General features: G+C 49.1%; 8 protein-coding genes and 1 non-coding gene across 9 annotated transcripts; 4 read left to right on the forward strand and 5 right to left on the reverse strand.

Annotated features, from left to right (window-relative positions):
• Positions 1-187: 187 nt before the first annotated feature.
• LOC142988665 (uncharacterized) lies at positions 188-832 on the forward strand. The gene has a single exon (XM_076137902.1). It carries the CDS (start codon positions 202-204, stop codon positions 820-822), a length of 621 nt encoding a protein of 206 aa, XP_075994017.1. The 5' UTR covers positions 188-201; the 3' UTR covers positions 823-832.
• Positions 833-1,601: 769 nt separating this feature from the next.
• Positions 1,602-2,090, forward strand: LOC142988666 (histone H3). The gene has a single exon (XM_076137903.1). It carries the CDS (start codon positions 1,611-1,613, stop codon positions 2,019-2,021), a length of 411 nt encoding a protein of 136 aa, XP_075994018.1. The 5' UTR covers positions 1,602-1,610; the 3' UTR covers positions 2,022-2,090.
• A 489-nt stretch (positions 2,091-2,579) lies between these two features.
• LOC142988663 (histone H2B 1/2-like) lies at positions 2,580-3,078 on the forward strand. The gene has a single exon (XM_076137899.1). It carries the CDS (start codon positions 2,580-2,582, stop codon positions 2,952-2,954), a length of 375 nt encoding a protein of 124 aa, XP_075994014.1. The 3' UTR covers positions 2,955-3,078.
• Positions 3,079-5,068: 1,990 nt separating this feature from the next.
• Positions 5,069-6,382, reverse strand: LOC142988659 (histone H2B 3-like). The gene has a single exon (XM_076137896.1). The coding sequence runs from the start codon at positions 5,712-5,714 to the stop codon at positions 5,352-5,354; it is 363 nt and encodes a 120-aa protein (XP_075994011.1). The 5' UTR covers positions 5,715-6,382; the 3' UTR covers positions 5,069-5,351.
• Positions 6,383-6,471: 89 nt separating this feature from the next.
• LOC142988671 (histone H4) lies at positions 6,472-6,911 on the reverse strand. The gene has a single exon (XM_076137911.1). The coding sequence runs from the start codon at positions 6,892-6,894 to the stop codon at positions 6,583-6,585; it is 312 nt and encodes a 103-aa protein (XP_075994026.1). The 5' UTR covers positions 6,895-6,911; the 3' UTR covers positions 6,472-6,582.
• Positions 6,912-8,126: 1,215 nt separating this feature from the next.
• Positions 8,127-8,566, reverse strand: LOC142988657 (histone H2B 1/2-like). The gene has a single exon (XM_076137894.1). It carries the CDS (start codon positions 8,564-8,566, stop codon positions 8,192-8,194), a length of 375 nt encoding a protein of 124 aa, XP_075994009.1. The 3' UTR covers positions 8,127-8,191.
• A 965-nt stretch (positions 8,567-9,531) lies between these two features.
• LOC142988658 (histone H4) lies at positions 9,532-9,953 on the reverse strand. Its single transcript, XM_076137895.1, has one exon. It carries the CDS (start codon positions 9,942-9,944, stop codon positions 9,633-9,635), a length of 312 nt encoding a protein of 103 aa, XP_075994010.1. The 5' UTR covers positions 9,945-9,953; the 3' UTR covers positions 9,532-9,632.
• A 563-nt stretch (positions 9,954-10,516) lies between these two features.
• Positions 10,517-10,598, forward strand: trnas-uga (transfer RNA serine (anticodon UGA)). The gene has a single exon. It is a non-coding gene; the product is annotated as a tRNA-Ser (tRNA).
• A 1,022-nt stretch (positions 10,599-11,620) lies between these two features.
• On the reverse strand, positions 11,621-18,339 carry ncbp3 (nuclear cap binding subunit 3). The gene is made up of 13 exons (XM_076137890.1): positions 18,123-18,339; positions 17,160-17,225; positions 16,923-17,028; positions 16,692-16,817; positions 16,193-16,327; positions 15,950-16,101; positions 15,770-15,869; positions 14,469-14,568; positions 14,257-14,366; positions 13,816-14,137; positions 13,569-13,714; positions 13,302-13,484; positions 11,621-12,757 (listed from the first exon to the last, which is right to left on the reverse strand). The coding sequence occupies exons 1-13, from the start codon at positions 18,303-18,305 to the stop codon at positions 12,399-12,401; spliced, it is 2,088 nt and encodes a 695-aa protein (XP_075994005.1). The 5' UTR covers positions 18,306-18,339; the 3' UTR covers positions 11,621-12,398.
• Between the last annotated feature and the right edge of the window lie 687 nt (positions 18,340-19,026).

A 19,026-nucleotide genomic window follows, 5' to 3' on the forward strand; every position in this document is an offset into this window, starting at 1 on the left:
TGACGGACGCGATCGGAACCTCGTCCTTTGTGTGGATTTCCTCTCCAAAACGTGGGAGAGAAAACACAAGTGTCGCCACATTTGGGCAGCACGGGAGCGCCTGTGTGCGGGTTGCCTCTACACGGTTCTCATGTGGCGTATAAGTCCCGCCTCCTGCTCGCTGCTGTCAGACTTAAAGTTTGACAAGTCGACCGAATCACGATGGGAGAAGTCGCTCTAGCAGAAGACACGGCGCCGGCTAAGGCCGCCAAGAAGACCAGGAAGGTGGCGAAGAAGAGCGGCCCGACCCTCAGCGAGCGCATCCTCAAGCTCGTGTCTGAAGACAAGTCCCGCCACGGCATGTCTCTGCCGGCCCTCAAGAAGGCCTTGGCTGATGACAACTACGACGTGGAAGGCAACAGCGGCCGAGTCAGGCTAACCATCAAGAGACTGCTACTGAACGACAAGTTGATTAAGGTCAAAGCCTCCTACAAGGTGGCCAAACCCACGGAGCCCAAGGCCAAGAAGCCAGCGGTCAAGAAGCCAGCGGTCAAGAAACCAGCGGCCAAGAAACCAGCGGTCAAGAAAGTCACAGTGAAGACCAAGGCTCCTGGCAAAGCTGCCAAGAAAACCTCTCCGGTCAAAAAGACAAAGAAGTCTCCTGTCAAGAAGATCTCCAAGGCGACCCCGAAGAAGGTGACACCTGCCAAAAAGACCGTCAAGGTCGTGAAGAAGTCTCCAGCCAAGAAGGCAAAGCCCGCGAAGAAGCCTGCAGCTAAAGCGATCAAGAAAACCCCCGTAAAGAAAACTCCTGCTGCCAGAAAGAAGTTGGCAAAGAAGTAAATCTGCTGCTCGCTCCAAAAAGGCTCTTTTAAGAGCCACACACACCCTCAAGAGCTCTGTGTGAACACACACACACACACACACACACACACAGAAACACACGTTTATAAAGTCACTCTGACTTCACTGTGGACCGGAACACCTTAGAAACACGCAGCGTGCACGCGCACGGGCTGAAACTCCGCTCACATCTGCTGCGCGACACTTTAAGCTCCAAATGAGACCGGAAGTCTGAGCTCGTGTCGATATTAACAGGTATCATACATACATACATACATACATACATACATACATACATAGGTAGAAACGGGACGAAGATAGTGCAAACACACACACACAAACACACACACACACTGTGTGAAACAGCACGGAGCCGTCAGCTCCTCTGGTTGAGCTCAGTGAGCCTCTGACCGAGGAGCGAACACAGGCAACGGAAGAGTGGAGACACTTTAATCTGGGTCTGGGTGTGTGTGTGTGTGTGTGTGTGTGTGTGTGAAGGCACTTTGAACCGTGAACGTGGTTCCGTTTTAATACATCAACATTCTATCATCCATGGTTTATTTTGTATTTTTCTCCTTTCTTTCTTGCGGCGGCACTACGTCACACGACACAGGGCGTGGTTTATTTTGAAATGTCTGTCTCCTGTGCTCCAATTGGTCATCCTTCGCCGGGCGGGGCTCAGTTTGGGCCAATCAGCAGCAGAGGAGCTCCGGCGCTGGCTACATAAAGCCTCTGATGCAGTGTCACACACATTCTCTATTTTCTGAGTAGAAGCTTCCAAGCCCACAATGGCCAGAACTAAGCAAACCGCCCGTAAGTCCACAGGAGGTAAAGCTCCCAGGAAGCAGCTCGCTACCAAGGCTGCCCGTAAAAGCGCCCCCGCTACCGGCGGCGTGAAGAAACCTCATCGTTACAGGCCCGGAACCGTGGCTCTCAGAGAGATCCGCCGGTACCAGAAGTCTACCGAGCTTCTCATCCGCAAGCTGCCCTTCCAGCGCCTGGTCCGAGAGATCGCCCAGGACTTCAAGACCGACCTGCGCTTCCAGAGCTCCGCTGTCATGGCTCTGCAGGAGGCCAGCGAGGCTTACCTGGTGGGGCTCTTCGAGGACACCAACCTGTGCGCCATCCACGCTAAGAGGGTCACCATCATGCCCAAAGACATCCAGCTGGCCCGTCGTATCCGCGGGGAGAGAGCTTAGACTCACCCGGCAACCTCCAGCAACACAACGGCTCTTTTAAGAGCCAACAACTCCACAACAGAACAAAGCCTGTGTAACAAGGGAACACAAATTCAGCGAGTATCGTACCATCCTTCAACAGTTGAAAACACAAATCCCTGTCAGTTGAATACATAACTTAGACACCCAAACGTTGAAGCGTCACCAGCTCCTGTGTGTCGCAGCACCGCTCTGAACCGTGAGCCTCATAATCATCATGAGCTTCACGTGTTCAATACCACACAGAAGTTAGAAAAGAAATAAATCGTGACCAACTGACGTTTAAAACATTGATCTATTTCTGAATGACTCCCGCTTGTATCTTGTAACGTCATCACCGTGTAACGCGGGATCAGACAGACAGGTGTATTACAGTTTGTGAGATTTGACAGCTTCCTCAGTGAGACTCGAGCATGCGCAGTGTAGCTCAGACTTTGGCCAATCACGTTGTGGTTTCAGCACAGTAAAATTTGCATATGAGCGGATATAGACAGCATAAATACGACGGACGTACATCTGGTCACATTATTCTCTAGCATCATGCCCGACGTTGTAGCTAAAGTAGCGGCCAAGAAAGGCTCTAAGAAAGCCGTGCCGAAGACTACCAAGACCGGCAAGAAGAAGAGGAAGACCAGGAAGGAGAGCTATGCTATCTACGTGTACAAGGTGATGAAGCAGGTTCACCCGGACACCGGCATCTCGTCCAAGGCCATGGGCATCATGAACTCCTTCGTGAATGACATCTTCGAGCGCATCGCCTCTGAAGCGTCTCGTCTGGCTCATTACAACAAGCGCTCCACCATCTCATCCAGGGAGATCCAGACCGCCGTCCGCCTGCTGCTGCCAGGCGAGCTGGCCAAGCACGCCGTGTCTGAGGGCACCAAGGCCGTGACCAAGTACACCAGCTCCAAGTAATCTGATCAGCCAACTGATCCACCACTCAAAGGCCCTTTTTAGGGCCAAACACTAAGCCTTATGAGCGACAATGTGACATGCTGGTTAGAGATGGGATTTTTGGCTCTTTGGAGGGAGCCGTTCATTTGGGATCCGTTCAAAAAGCTGACTCATTTGGCTCTTTCCTATATATTCATTTTTCAAGAAGCCAGTCTGGGGTTGATTCCTATTATCCTGTAAATAAGAAAGAAGGGAGGAATGATGGGCTGAGATTTGGATCAGAATAATTTCTAATTTAGATTTCCCACAAATATTTGAATTATTCCAAGTATAGATTATAGCTTCATTTGACATGTGTGGACAAGATTTTTTTTAAGTCTGATTGACAGTGAGATGACAATTTACTCATTGTATAAAGTGTGTGTACATGCGTAAACCTACTTTGACTTATTTTACTTATCCAACACCTTAATACTTACAAATACATACAAAAAGCCCAAAGCAAGCTACACAGAAGTTGCAAAAGCTTTTAGTGCAAAAAATTCAAGAACATTACAATGCAGATTTCAAGAATACAAAAAAACCCTCAATACAAACAATATTATATAACAGGCTTATAATAAAGGTGCACATTTTAAAGAAAACAATAACTAATATAAATGACAAAATATTTGCATACAAAACTCTAAAACAATACTTCAAGTGGTATAATAACATATAAAACTGCAATAAATTGAGAAAAAATGTGCATACACGCTACTGGAAATACTGGTACAAACTGTACAATAGACTAAAACCATAACCATAACTCAAATAACAACATCAACTGTAGACAAAATAAAAAATAAATAATAAAGCAGCAATAATAAACCATGCTTTATGGCCTCTCTTTCTTGTCCCTTGGCAAATTTGCATTGAGGAAGGTAAGTGCCCTTACTTTTTCGGGCTTGAGGCGACTTCTCCTCTCTGTAATTATTTGTCCTGTTTTAGAGAAAATTCTCTCGGATGGAACTGATGAAGCCACGACACAAAGCTTCTTAGCCATGAGTTGGCTAAGCCTGGGGTACACAAGGACCCGACTTTTCTACCACTTCCACCACCACTATTTAAATAAGCGCTCCTCGCAGGTGAGGCGTGGAGAGAGCGTGGACAGTGGAGGGAGGAGCTTTTGTAAGCATCTGTTTGCTAGAGGCGTGATCGCAGGGAGAGAGAAAAAAAATGAACGAAAAAAAGAACGGCTCCCAACCAATCGCGACCTGGCTCTCATCGTTCATGTTAATGAGCCGTTCAAAAGAACTGGATCGTTCGCGAATGTCACATCTCTAATGCTGGTTAACTAACAGATTTGTGTTTACGGTGTTGTAGACCTGATGGTACCCAGGGCAAAGGTCGACCCCCCTTTGGACATCATGATTTTCCCTTCTCTTCCCCTCACACATCACATCTCGTTCCCTGAATTCCACTAAGTGTACTAAACAAATTTGTTGCAGGTCTTGAATGATCAAATGTGCACTGACTGCTTCAAATTGGGATCAATCACATTAACAAATGAAAAAAGGTCACCTATGTAAACAATATCATTTGTACTTTCCTTAACAGGATTGAAGCAAGCCAACACATACCTCACCGTGTGTTTTCTAACATAACTGCTCTCATGCAAACATTAGTCGATTTACGGGAGACACGGACCAACAACACACAGGGTTTAAAGTTGTTTAACTTGCCATTTATCTAATACTTTCTAATAAAAGTCAGATCAACTATTTTGTGTTAGTTGACCTTTAACCCCAGACACGTTAGCCAGAAGCAAACACTCCATTGCTCTGAAGATTACCCAGAGTCCTTCACTATCCATGAGTTGAAATGTGGGCACTGCAGGTACAAATATCCAACAGCAGGTGGCAGAGTTGTCCCATTTAGCAGGATTTCATCAAAACCTTTTCAGCTCCACTACACAGTTCATCCTGTGAACTACTCTGACTTCAGTGGTGGGACCAAAGGCCTGGGTGGACAAATGTGGACATTCAGTTAATAATCACTCCATTTATCTCCACCTTCTTGTTTATTAGCCGTTACTTCACACAGACTTCCTTTCTCCTTCACTTACAATCCACATACTGTTTAAAATGCGTGATGTATTTGGATGGTGAGTAATTATAAGTAAATGTTTGGTATCATTAAAGCACACATGTAAATGATAGAACAACAACTTACATGCCAATCAGAATCAGAAGAGCTTTAATGCCAAGTAAGTTTTCATTTACATGGAATTTAACACTAAATAAAAATTTTATTAAACATGCAATCTGTTAATGTTGGAAAATTGCAGGAATTGATCTCAGTGCCTGACAGGATTGTAAACACCTACAAGAGTGGTGTTTGGCCCTGAAAAGAGCCTTTGAGTGGTTGATGGTCAGATTACTTGGAGCTGGTGTACTTGGTCACGGCCTTGGTGCCCTCAGACACGGCGTGCTTGGCCAGCTCGCCTGGCAGCAGCAGGCGGACGGCGGTCTGGATCTCCCTGGATGAGATGGTGGAGCGCTTGTTGTAATGAGCCAGACGAGACGCTTCAGAGGCGACACGTCCAAAGATGTCATTCACGAAGGAGTTCATGATGTTCATGGCCTTGGAGGAGATGCCGGTGTTTGGGTGGACCTGCTTGAGGACCTTGTACACGTAGATGGCATAGCTCTCCTTCCTGTTGATCCTCTTCTTCTTGTTGTTGGTGCTCGCCATGGCTTTCTTTGAGCCCTTCTTGGGCGCTGGTTTTGGGGCAGGCATGTTTGAATGAATTGTAGTTTCACGTCGTCTCCTTCAGTATCGATGCGTCACTTCTAAGGTGAGCCTGGCAAACACAGATGAGAACTTCCCTTTGTTTAATTGTTCCCGAGCCACAAATCCTGGTTGCTTCCAGTGTCTCTGACAAAAGCCCCAGACTTTGAAGCTGCTTAAATAAACACAAGTGATGCCATCGTCTATTATAGGCCTAAACAATGATGTAATCCAAACTAGGAGAGGTAACAATGATGTCACACTTATAGAATATGAAACCAATGACCCAGTTCATCTCTGCTGCTTACAGTCGACCCTCAGTGACTAAATAAGAGCCACACTACTTAGTATCCATAAACTATTAAACTTATTTGTTTCTTTCCAAGTCGGGCATTGATTCTCTTCCACTGAGGTCATGTGGCATCTCAAGCTCTCTGGCCCTGAGCCCTTCAGTCTTTCAGTCAGTCATTCCAGTAGTGGTTGGATGGCTGTCTGACGTGTTACCATATTAGCTTGACAGGCTATGTAGCCCATCATAACAGCAAACCTCCTTCTTGCCATTTCTGCGCCTCTCTTTTTGCAGGGTAGAAAACAGACAGTAGTCCGAGGCTTTGGTACGCAAGGCCGATAGAAGAAATGTCAGCTCAGTTATATGGCAGCCAATGCAAACATGAAAGTTAATATACAGCAGCCACACACACACACAGTTCTATACTACCACCTCAATACAAGTTTCCTAGTTTTAGACAGTTGTGCACTGAGACACAGACCCAACATTATTAACATTCAGAGATACATGTGCGCCTTAATTTCAAGTGTGTGGCTCTGAAAAGAGCCTTTGGTTTGATTCCCACGGTGGGCAGGTGGGCAGAAGAGATTAACCTCCAAACCCGTACAGAGTGCGGCCCTGCCTCTTCAGGGCGTACACTACGTCCATGGCGGTCACGGTCTTCCTCTTGGCGTGCTCCGTGTAGGTGACGGCATCGCGGATCACGTTCTCCAGGAACACCTTGAGGACCCCGCGGGTCTCCTCGTAGATCAAGCCTGAAATTCTCTTGACCCCGCCGCGGCGAGCCAGACGGCGGATGGCGGGCTTGGTGATTCCCTGGATGTTATCACGGAGAACTTTACGGTGACGCTTGGCGCCTCCTTTCCCGAGTCCTTTACCTCCTTTACCACGGCCGCTCATTTTCTGGTCTCCGCTGTGGTGCAGACAGAAGTCGTGGCTTGATGCAGAAACTCAGGGCTTTTATACTTTTTGCGGACGCCGATGAAAAAACAGGCGCGCGCTTGTTGGGCGGGGCCAAACGTTTTTCAAGTTTGCAGAAACTACACAAGCTCCAGATGTTCCGATTTGGGGACTTCTCTTCAAAATAAAGGCGGCACCTGGTCAGATGTTCCGTTTAGGTAATTTCTTCTCAAGATAAAAGCACCTGGCAGGAGCAGAATCAAAGCCACTCAGCTGGAAGTCCAGGCAAAGTAGCGTTTTACGACAGACTAATTGTAAAATAATTTTTTGCAGCTTAGATCATTTCTATGAGGTGTCCAGAACAACATACTAAAAGTCCTAAGAAATCCTAGTTGAGGAAATATGTTTAATTCCAATAAGGCCAGGCAACAATACACCCCAATGGGGCTATTTTTTTCCTTTACTCCTATCAAAATGAAACGTTACACAATGAAAGTACCCATGAAAAATAACATTTTTTGTATTACAAGTTTCTTTGAAAATGAATTTTAATATGCAAATGAGCTATACACTAATCGAATATGCCCAAAATACACCCAAATAGGCTTAAAATGTTTCCTTTACTCATACCACAATAAAACGTTACATAGTAAAAGTATACATGAAAATTAACTTTTTTTGTATTAGAAGGACCGAGTTATAGAAGTCTTCATCTCACTATAGAGTAAACCTGATGTTGATTTTGTTTAAACTAGCAGCACAGTATCACAAACAGAGCCGAGCACAGAAGCTTCATCACTTCTAATCTGACTGAGTCCTAGCAGTATTGTTGGAGGTATCATTGCATTATAATGTGTGTTTAATTTACAGCATATTTAATGAAGCACCTTCTTTTCTACCAGCATGTCTCCTTGTGTGCTGTAGTGATGGGAAACCTCAAACGGCTCTTCATTCTACAATTTCTAACTTTCATAATTCAGAAAAAAAATTTAGTGCTGTGACCTCTGATCAGTTTGTGTGCACAGATTAATGACATACATGTTCTGTTATTATTTAAACCTTGTAAATCAGTCAGAGGCCAGCCTATCATTCTGCCTTTAGATGAGTTAAGAGACATGTGTGCTTAACACTCCAGGGCAGCAGAGTCCCACCGTCCACGCTATAGGCGACTCTTATCCATTGAAAGGTTAATCATATGAATTATATACACGCAGGGTGGCACATGGCTTCAGCTCGTTAGGCTTAGTGTTTGGCCCTAAAAAGGGCCTTTGAGTGGTGGATCAGTTGGCTGATCAGATTACTTGGAGCTGGTGTACTTGGTCACGGCCTTGGTGCCCTCAGACACGGCGTGCTTGGCCAGCTCGCCTGGCAGCAGCAGGCGGACGGCGGTCTGGATCTCCCTGGATGAGATGGTGGAGCGCTTGTTGTAATGAGCCAGACGAGACGCTTCAGAGGCGATGCGCTCGAAGATGTCATTCACGAAGGAGTTCATGATGCCCATGGCCTTGGAGGAGATGCCGGTGTCCGGGTGAACCTGCTTCATCACCTTGTACACGTAGATAGCATAGCTCTCCTTCCTGGTCTTCCTCTTCTTCTTGCCGGTCTTGGTAGTCTTCGGCACGGCTTTCTTGGAGCCTTTCTTGGCCGCTACTTTAGCTATAACGTCGGGCATGATGATAGAGGGTAATGTGACCAGATCTGCGTCCGTCGTATTTATGCTGTCTATATCCGCTCATATGCAAATTTTACTGTGCTGAAACCCCAACGTGATTGGCCAAAGTCTGAGCTACACTGCGCATGCTCGAGTCTCACTGAGGAAGCTGTCAAATCTCACAAACTGTAAAACACCAACTGCCACCTGTAACTACTGCGCATGCGCTGTGGAAGGCATCGAACTCAAGGCAGACGGAGAACAACAACATTTCACACGGATGAATCGTCAACGATTTAATCCGAACTCATACCAATGCAAACATGTATTAAAAAAGTATTTGTCAAGTATGACTACACGACGCAAGTATAGATCTATCAGTGGGACACACTTTGTGTGTATTGTATTAATTTGCTGTGGTTCCTCTTGCAGACGAGTCACACAGTGTGTGTGCGCGCGCGTGCGTGTATGTGATAAAAGGATAAGAAATTGATGTGCACGCGTGTGTGTAAGTGTTTAATAAACTGGAAGGCAGTAGCTCAGTGGGTAGAGCTTCCACTTTCGAAACCGGAGGGTTGCCGGTTCGGGTCCCTGCCGAGTGGGCAAGGCACCGAACCCTCAATTGCTCCCCCCTCTGTAATGGGTGGTAATGTAATGTATGTAAGTCGCTTTGGATAAAAGCGTCTTCTAAACGGTCGTAATGTGATGTAATGTTACTGTTCACCGTCCTAGAGAAGTAGTTGGGGATGAGGGGGCAGTTCCTATCTGAACCCTCGTAATGACCATTCAATACTATGTTGTTGATTAAGTGTGTTTTCCTTCAACAAATGGTCTGATGTGTAGAGTTTGATACTCTGCTCTTCATGATTAGAAGAATTTTCAGTCATTTGATTAAATTTTGGGTGTTTAATGGAATGTTTAGTGCCGATATGTGAGTAACACGGGAGGAAATTATGAGGACTAAGTATCTTCTTCACGGCCGCTTGTTCACCACAGCCTGAGCGCGCTCTCATGGACTTTGGTTCTAACAGAAGTGTGTGGCTCTGAAAAGAGCCTTTGGTTTGATTCCCACGGTGGGCAGAAGAGATTAACCTCCAAACCCGTACAGAGTGCGGCCCTGCCTCTTCAGGGCGTACACTACATCCATGGCGGTCACGGTCTTCCTCTTGGCGTGCTCCGTGTAGGTAACGGCATCGCGGATCACGTTCTCCAGGAACACCTTGAGGACCCCGCGGGTCTCCTCGTAGATCAAGCCTGAAATTCTCTTGACGCCGCCGCGGCGAGCCAGACGGCGGATGGCGGGCTTGGTGATGCCCTGGATGTTATCACGGAGAACTTTACGGTGACGCTTGGCGCCTCCTTTCCCGAGTCCTTTACCTCCTTTACCACGGCCGCTCATGTTGATGATGATAAGCCGTCAGTTCCACAACTGCCGAAGAGTGGGGCGTCGGTTAATAAACTCTGTTTGAGGACGTTGTTGAGGACAGCGCACCAACACGCCTATGGGCGGGGCCAACAAGGCAGGACAAACGACGAAGCACCAAGCTTCCTCTCCAAGTCATGTTGTGTTCAAAATAAATGTTTTATAATTGACTACTTAAGTATCTATTAATGTAAATGCGAGACGCGTATTAATTCTTGACATTATTATCACATTTCTGCTGTCGAAGTTGACCTCTGACGTTGTTTTTCTGTGAGTAAATGGGCTTAAAATTCATCATTGGTTTTTTCATAACGCAACAGTCACTTTATTCAGTTTAACTTAATAACGCATATTAAAGTAGAGCTCAATTCATTTCCAATACGACGAATGACCGATCACCGACTGTGTTGCTTTCTGACGCTAACACACGCAGAGGCACGTTAACGTTTCACACATTTTGTCTGAGATAAAACACCGAAGTGACGACGACGAACCATCGACGGCAACCTGAGCTACATGACGAATCACTCCTGCCTCGTGTGACACAAGCTGCGATGGCCGAGTGGTTAAGGCGTTGGACTTGAAATCCAATGGGGTCTCCCCGCGCAGGTTCGAACCCTGCTCGCAGCGAACAACTCTTTTGGAAAATGACTCAATAAAGATGGAACATGCTGGGAGCTGCTCGTATGAAAGCTACCACTGTGTTCTGTGCTGCTGCTGCTACTTCTGCCTCTCTTTTGGGGTTTTTGGCAACAATAGTACCAAAATAAACATTATTGTATTCTTTTTTTTTTACCAACTGGCATTTCTCTTTACAGTACCAGTACAAGAGAGAGGGGGGGGGGGGGGGGGGCATTATCACAGAGAACAGCAGCAGACACGAGTCGATCAGGAACTTACTGCGAACGGAGGAGAATGTTTACTCACAATGGTGTGTGTGCTAACGGACACAAGGTGGTCAAATTGGTCAACTGTTTGTACATTAAGCAACTTTATAAAGTGATTATTAAAGAAAAGAAGGTGGTAGGCAGTGGCTCAGTGGGTAGAGCTTCCGCTTGGGAACCGGAGGGTCGCCGGTTTGAGCCCCTGCCGAGGTGCCCCTGAGCAAGGCACCGAACCCTCAATTGCTCCCCCCTCTGCGAAGGGTGGTAATGTAGTGTAAGTCGCTTTGGATAAAAGCGTCGGCCAAATGATCGTAATGTAATGTAATGTAATTACCCAGAATGCCTTCAGCCCAAGCACCGGCCGGCTGAAAGAGCTTTGAGTTTCCTGCCATAGAGTCAAACGACTATGAATGAAACAGTCAGGCTTACATGTGTAACAAACTCATGGTAGATTTATTTTGTGGTTCGGCAGCATCGACAAAACCCTGAAAGTGTGACTGTGATACTGTAGGTGAGAGTTTAAGCACAACTAAAATCATTACACTCATTATTGAAACATCACAGAGCGACAGGAAGTCCAGACGTGACGCACAGACAGAGACGCACCAAGCCGCTCGTCGTCTGGTGTTCGGTTGAAGCAGTCGTACATTTCACAAAATGTCAGGAATTTTCTGGTAATTTGAGCCCAACTCACTAACGCTGTGTGTGTGTGTGTGTGTGTGAATAGTATTCTACAGATACTTGCTGTATTTGAGCAGGTGTGTGTGTTAGACGGCCCTGAACATCAAAGACCTTTTGTAGGCGTGGCACTAGAATGGAGACGATCTGGACAACGATGAAAAACTGTCCCACACAAAATGTCAAACACACTGAAGAGACCGGAGTCATGGGTCTGCTCACATCCGCTCGAGTCCGTCTGTCCGTCTCATCAGATCCTGCTGCTTCAGAAGGACCAGGTGAAATGAAAAGAGGATTCCTCGGTGATTCAACTTCTGTTGGTGCGCACTCACGCACGCACGCACACACACACACACACTCCTGGTTTGATCTCTGTGAAAGGGTTAAAAATGCTCCTGCAAAGCAACAACATTTTCACTTACATTTTATTAGCATTACAACTCTGTGTGTGTGTGTGTGTGTGTGTGTGTGTGTGTGTGTGTGTGTGTGTGTGTGTGTGTGTGTGTGTGTGTGTGTGTGTGTGTGTGTGTGTGTGTGTGTGTGTGTGTGTGTGTGTGTGTGTGTGTGTGTTCCATGTGGTGAGAGAATCTGTGGGCTTTTAATGTGAAGGGCTGAGCGGCCAATCATGGTTTTTAGATTTTGTATGGATCACTTGAAGCAGATTTACTTCCTGCCAAGAACAAATCAGGGAGAAACGTTGAACACTTGGAGTTTTTGGCGTAAAGTGAAGCAGAGCAGATATTTAAGGTCGGTCCCCTCTGACGTCTAAACAAAGTTGGCCCACATGGATGCAGCCTGGTCTGAGCCCAGCAGGGGGCGCTGCTCTCACGCTTCGTGCATTTACAGTTTTTTCTGATGAATTCCTCTTTCAGGATTCCGATTCGTCGCTGCTGTCACGGCTGATCTCGATCTGCAGGGACGGCAGGTGGTCCAGACGGCTCTTCTTCATCTTGTGGGTCACGCGCTCCTGTTTCTGTTTGATCATGGCGCCCCACATCTTCTGCAGAGTGGAGTCGTCTTCCTCCTCCACCCCCGCCTTCTCCTCTTCGTCCTTCCCTTCTTCCTCCTTCTTGTCTCCTCTCCTCCTCCTGGTCCTGTCGCTGGGCTCTTCGCGCCCCGAGGAGGTGAACAGGCCCGTTGAGACGCTGCCGGGCCTCCGCTCGTGTCGTGTGCTGCTGCCGCCGCCGCCGTCATCCTCTGCAGAGCCCAGTCGGCTCCACAGGCCACCTGGTGGGGAGGAAACACAATCAATCACAGGATCAACCCCAGGATAAACCACAGGCTCAACCCCAGGATCAACCCCAGGATCAACCACAAGATCAACCCCAGGATCAACCCCAGGATCAACCCCAGGATCAACCACAAGATCAACCCCAGGATCAACCCCAAGATCAACCCCAGGCTCAACCCCAGGATCAACCCCAGGATCAACCACAGGATCAACCACAGGATCAACCCCAGGATCAACCCCAGGATCAACCACAGGATCAACCCCAGGATCAACCACAGGATCAACCACAGGATCCCACTGCATTAGAGCTCAACTCCAGTTTTTACTGTTATTTTTAAGTTTTGTTGAATTGAATGAGAGTTGAAGCTTTTCTCTTTGATCTTCGCCTCCATGACTCAGCTTTGATCTCATTGAGGCAGGAAGTCAGAAAACAGCAGAGAGGAGCAAAGATCAAAGGACTGAGATGTTTGTGATACAAATAAACTCAACTTGACCTGAAAGAGGCAAACGCAGCAGGAAAGGAGAGAAGCACTTTCTTACCGGTCTTTCTGTCTTTGGATGAACTGGAGAACAGACCCCGGGCCTCCTGGTTAGCCACGCCCAGCCTGCGGTGCACGTCTCTGATTGGCTCTCGTGCTGGGGGCGTGTCTCTGGGGGAGACGGGGGAGGGGGAGCGCCGCCCGTCGGGGGAGTAACGTCTCTTCCCCAAACGCTGCCTCACGTCTGTCACAAACACAAACAGAGTCAGAGTGGACCTGTGACCCTGAAGCTTCTGGACCGGTTCTGTAAGGGGGGCCTGAGGCAGACCTGTCTTTCCGCCGGACGCCACCGGGGGCTGCTGTCTGTGGGAGTGGCTCTGTCTCTTCTCCTCCAGAAGCTGGCGGACGTCGGTCACGTCGGTGGGCGAGGCGGGCTTGGTCCTGCTCTGTGATCCCGTCCCACCGATTCTGTTCCTGCTCGCCCAGAACAGCACGACAAACAAGCAGGTGAGGAGACTTTTACACTGAAAAGACAGACAGGAAGCTCCCACCTGAGGGGCGGCGGCGTCACTGACCGGATGCTCTTCAGGTGGCCGTCCAGCTCGTCGGCGTACATGGTCATCTTCTTACTCTTCTTGGGTGAAGGAGTGGAGATCATCTTCAGCTCCAGGTCGTAGTCCATCTCGTCTGACTCGGACCAGGGGGAGGGGGAGCGCTGGGCCCGGCTGCGGAGCGAGCGCGGGCCGCCGCCGCCGCTCTTGTCGCCTCGCTCCTTGTACTCCACCACCCTGTCATCCGAGTCCATGTCCTCGTCTCCTCCCCCTTCCGCAGCCTCCTCGTCCTCCTCCTCCTCTTCCTCCTCCTTGATGGGCTCCTCTGGCAGGTTGACCAGGTCGGCTGGGAGCAACGACAGACGGAGCAAAGGTTCAGTCTACACACACGCTGAGGCGTCTACACACTGTGTGTGTGTGTGTGTGTGTGTGTGTGTGTGTGTGTGTGTGTGTGTGTGTGGGTACCGGAATGGCGGTGTGTGTATGGCGGTGTGTGTCCCATGCTGTCTCCGATCAGGGGCTTCTTGGTCTTGATGACGTCTCTCTGGATCCTGCGGTTGTGAAACCTCCTCTTCCTGTAGACACACAAGCTCACAACTTATCAATCAACCCTGGTGAGGAGTCACGTGTCACTGTGGTTCTGTTTCTACGTGAATGGATTTGACCTCTTGACCCACCAAGAGTTGCTGAGGATTCCCTTCATGCCGCCGTAGTTTGGGTTCCCGTACTTCATGTAGTACCTGGAGCGACGAGCAGCACCGAGCTCCTTCTTATCCTCTGAGAGAGAGACAGGGAGGGAGAGACAGGGAGGGGGGGAGGGGGAGAGAGACAGGGAGGGGGAGAGAGAGAGGGAGGGGGGGAGAGAGACAGGGAGGGGGAGAGAGAGAGAGAGACAGGGAGGGGGAGAGAGAGACAGGGAGGGGGAGAGAGAGAGAGAGAGAGGGAGGGAGGGGGGGAGAGAGAGACAGAGAGAGAGAGACAGGGAGGGGGAGAGAGAGAGGGGGGGAGGGGGAGAGAGACAGGGAGGGAGAGACAGGGAGGGGGAGAGAGAGAGAGAGAGAGGGAGGGGGAGACAGGGAGGGGGGGAGGGGGAGAGAGAGACAGGGAGGGGGAGAGAGAGACAGGTAGGGGTAGAGAGAGAGAGAGAGAGGGAGGGGGGGAGAGAGAGAGAGAGACAGAGAGGGGGAGAGAGAGAGAGAGAGAGGGAGGGAGAGACAGGGAGGGGGGGAGGGGGAGAGAGACAGGGAGGGGGAGAGAGAGAGAGAGAGGGAGGGGGAGACAGGGAGGGGGGGAGGGGGAGAGAGGGAGGGGGGGAGGGGGAGAGAGAGACAGGGAGGGGGAGAGAGAGACAGGGAGGGAGAGACAGGGAGGGGGGGAGGGGGAGAGAGAGACAGGGAGGGGGAGAGAGAGACAGGGAGGGGGAGAGAGAGAGAGAGAGAGGGAGGGGGGGAGAGAGAGAGAGAGACAGAGAGAGAATGAGGGAGGGAGGGAGAGAGAGAGAGAGAGGGAGGGAGGGGGGAGAGAGAGAGAGAGGGGGAGGGAGGGGGAGAGAGAGAGAGAGAGAGGGAGGGGGGGAGAGAGAGAGAGAGACAGAGAGAGAATGAGGGAGGGAGGGAGAGAGAGAGAGAGAGGGAGGGAGGGGGGAGAGAGAGAGAGAGACAGAGAGAGAATGAGGGAGGGAGAGAGAGAGAGAGAGAGAGGGAGGGGGGAGAGAGAGAGAGAGACAGAGAGAGAATGAGGGAGGGAGAGAGAGAGAGAGAGAGGGGGAGAGACAGAGAGAGAGAGAGAGAGAGGGAGAAATGCAGTTTGAGGTTTGTGTTCCATTTCTCACTGATGATTGAACATTTAATCCAAAGCTTTTAAGTGAGACGATCCTGTGTGTGTGTGTGTGTGTGTGTGTGTGTGTGTGTGTGTGTGTGTGTGTGTGTGTGTGTGTGTGTGTGTGTGTGTGTGTGTGTGTGTGTGTGTGTGTGTGTACCTGCAGTAGCAAAGCGCAGGAAGAGTTTGTTTCCCCTGAAGGGTCGGGTCGCAGGTCTCAGCTCGTTCCTCAGCAGAGATTCTCTCTCTGAGCCGGAGATCTGCAGCCACAGATCAGCTGATCAGACCACATCATCAATCATGACAGAGTATTGATCTGGGATCATGTGATCTGCTCTACCTGTCCCTCCTCCTCCTCCGTCATGGTCGTCTTCTGCTCCACCTCTTCGTCCGTCCCTTTGACATCCTCGCCGCTCTTCTTGGTCGCGTCGTCTTCGTCCACCTCTCCCTCCTCCTCTTCTTCCTCATGATCCGACCCTTGACCTCCGTGACCTGCAGTGTACAAAGTATGGGCTGGCTCTAAACTCCATGAGGTCACTTCTCCTCCTGTCCTGTGTTTAATGTGGCAAACAAAGAGACTCGCCTGCGCTCTGATCGCCGCCTCCGCTCGCCTGGCTGCTGCTGTCTGTCTCCGGGGCAACGGCCTCTGGGTCAGGCATCCTGCTGCTGTTGATGAGCGCCCGCATGGACGTGTCGTCATCCAACCACACCACATTACCTGGAGACAGGAAGTCCAACATCATCACAGCTGGTCCCACGCCAGAGAGAGAGAGACTGTGTGTGTGTGTGTGTGTGTGTGTGTGTGTGTGTGTGTGTGTGTGTGTGTGTGTGTGTGTGTGTGTGTGTGTGTGTCTGTGTGTGTGTGTGTGGCTGTGTGTGTGTGTGTGTGTGTGTGTGTGTGTGTGTGTGTGTGTGTGTGTGTGTGTGTGTGTCTGTGTGTGTGTGTGTGGCTGTGTGTGTGTGTGTGTCTGTGTGTGTGTGTGTGTGTGTGTGTGTGTGTGTGTGTGTGTGTGTGTGTGTGTGTGTGTGTGTGTGTGTGTGTGTGTGTGTGTGTGTGTGTGTGTGTGTGTGCGCGCGCCTACAGGACTCGTCGTCGATCCACTCGATGTGAGCCGGTGGATACTCCTTAAAGTATCCAAACACTTCCTGTGTGCTCATGTTGTCCACTCCGGTCACATGGACGGCCTCCATTCGCAGGTTGTGGATTGCTGAGGACCAGAAAACGACATTAGACCCAAAACAACACAACAACAAAGGTCTGTGGAGCCTGGAGTCGTCTGATAAACACAACATGTTGAACTTTATGAGCTCACCTTTCTTTATGGTGTCCTTATCCAGGAACACGCTCCTCTGGCCCAGACGCTCCTCAGCCTGGAAGTGGAAACGCTGCGCTCGCTTCTCTTTCTTCTCGATGGCCTCCTAACCACACACACACACACACACACACACACACACACACACACACACGACGGGAACTCAACAAACCAGGAGAACCAGGAGCGTTCATGAATAATGACTCAACATGTGGACTGATTGGGGGCGTGGCCTACCTTGGAGTTGACATCGATTCCGGTGATGAACGCTCCGGCCTTGTTCTCGTAACGGCGACTCGTGTCCTGAAAAACAAAAGCCACTTCAGCGTTCAGACATGGAGTCTTACTTCCTGTGTGGACGTGGATTTCCTGTTTCCATCTAAACTCTAAAGATGCTGTACACAGACAACAGGAGGATGACATCATCACGCCAGCTTTGATCCTCAGTCAACAAATTCAGACTTCCTGAAGTCCTGACTGTCAACTCGTCTGAGCGTCGGGTCAAACACGACTCGTTACCCCCCTGAACCCTACTGACCCCCCCCCTCTGTCACCTGGAGACATTTGATCTTCACTTCTAGCTCTACTTGAACATTACTCACTTCTTTTTAAGCAATTTAAAGAACAGTGGCAGATGTCTTCCTAAGGGTGAAGGGTGAGGTCACAGAGGTCACAGCCCTTTGGACTCTGGTTTGTTTTGTGAGAACTCAAACCCTCTTTATTACATTTGAATCAAACTTTACAGGCTGGTTGTGTTTGGGTCAGAACAACAGAACTGTAACCTGATCTCCATCTGTACATCGATATGAAACATAAGCAGCAGTTTAGCATCAACAGATGATCAGGAGATAAGTTTATAATCACTCCAGGTGTTCTTCACTTCTGACGGTGACAGATTCAGAAACATCCTATGTGTATTAAAGTTCTGCTGCTGAATATATGAGCCTCAGAGCTCCAGTGAGCCTCGGAGCTCCAGTGAGCCTCGGAGCTCCAGTGAGCCTCGGAGCTCCAGTGAGCCTCTAAACTCTCACAGCAACAAGTGAGTCTGTAAACAAACATGTCAGCCGAGCACAGCCGCGGTGCAGCACGCGCGCCCAAGGGCGGGCAGTAGCAGTTTTCCCAGGCCGACACTCTTTACACTTGCGCCGGCCAGCCGCGCAGGCGAGTCCGCGGCCTGCTCGGGCCTAGCGGAGCACTTACCGGCAGCAGCTCTTTGAGGGAGCGGCTCACGGAGACGTCCTCCGCCTCCAGCTCGCCCTCCTCCACCTCCATTGGCTCCGCTTCACGCGCATCTCTGTCTGACTCAGAGTCAGAGCCCGAGTTTGAGCGCTCGGAGCCGCAGTCTGATTTTACCGACACTCGCAGGTCGTGCACGGCCGCCATGTTGGCGCTGCAGAGAAATAACGGCAAGTTTCTGTCTTCCTCGACGTCGTTTTGGAATTTTAAAGAGCGTCAGTCTGCCGCCGCTACATGCTCGATACCGCCACCTACCGCCCCGGAAGATAAACTGTCACAGTCACCAGAGTCCAGGTTTATAAGATATAAAACAGAATCCCACAAAATCTGCTTCCAATCAAAACAACGCAGTACATTCATAACAATACTAATGATGATAATACCTCAGTGCCCATAATACAATAATGTCCTTCAATCTTTCTTTCTAAAATATATCTGCATTATTATTTATTATTCATTTGCATTGTTTATTCTTCACAGCATCACTGCAGTTTCTATCACATTCTTTACAATGTTTCATCTTTTATTTGTGTCATTCTTGTTTCCATCCATTGCACCTCATGCTTGCTGTGATAGCTTCTGTTCTTATACATCTTTATTTATTTTCCATACTGCTTTGGCACTCAGCCACAGTCCTTCCACACAGACACAGTTCCATCACCAAATCCTTCAGTATATCCAGGACATTATTGGAATAACTGGTTGTATCAATATTTTGGGAATTTTTGAAATGTTCAGCAATTTCCCCTTCAAATATAACATCTATTGAGAAAATGTCCACTCATCCTTCATGACCTCACCAATGACTTCATACTGCAAAGCAGCAGTCCTGGCAACCACCATGGCAACCTCCATCTACCTCCACACA

The sequence above is a fragment of the Genypterus blacodes genome, unplaced genomic scaffold (genome assembly GCF_046128005.1).
Source record: "Genypterus blacodes isolate CSIRO-AG114 ecotype Tasmania unplaced genomic scaffold, CSIRO-AGI_Gbla_v1 ptg000341l_1, whole genome shotgun sequence".
Classification (NCBI taxonomy): Eukaryota; Metazoa; Chordata; class Actinopteri; order Ophidiiformes; family Ophidiidae; genus Genypterus; species Genypterus blacodes.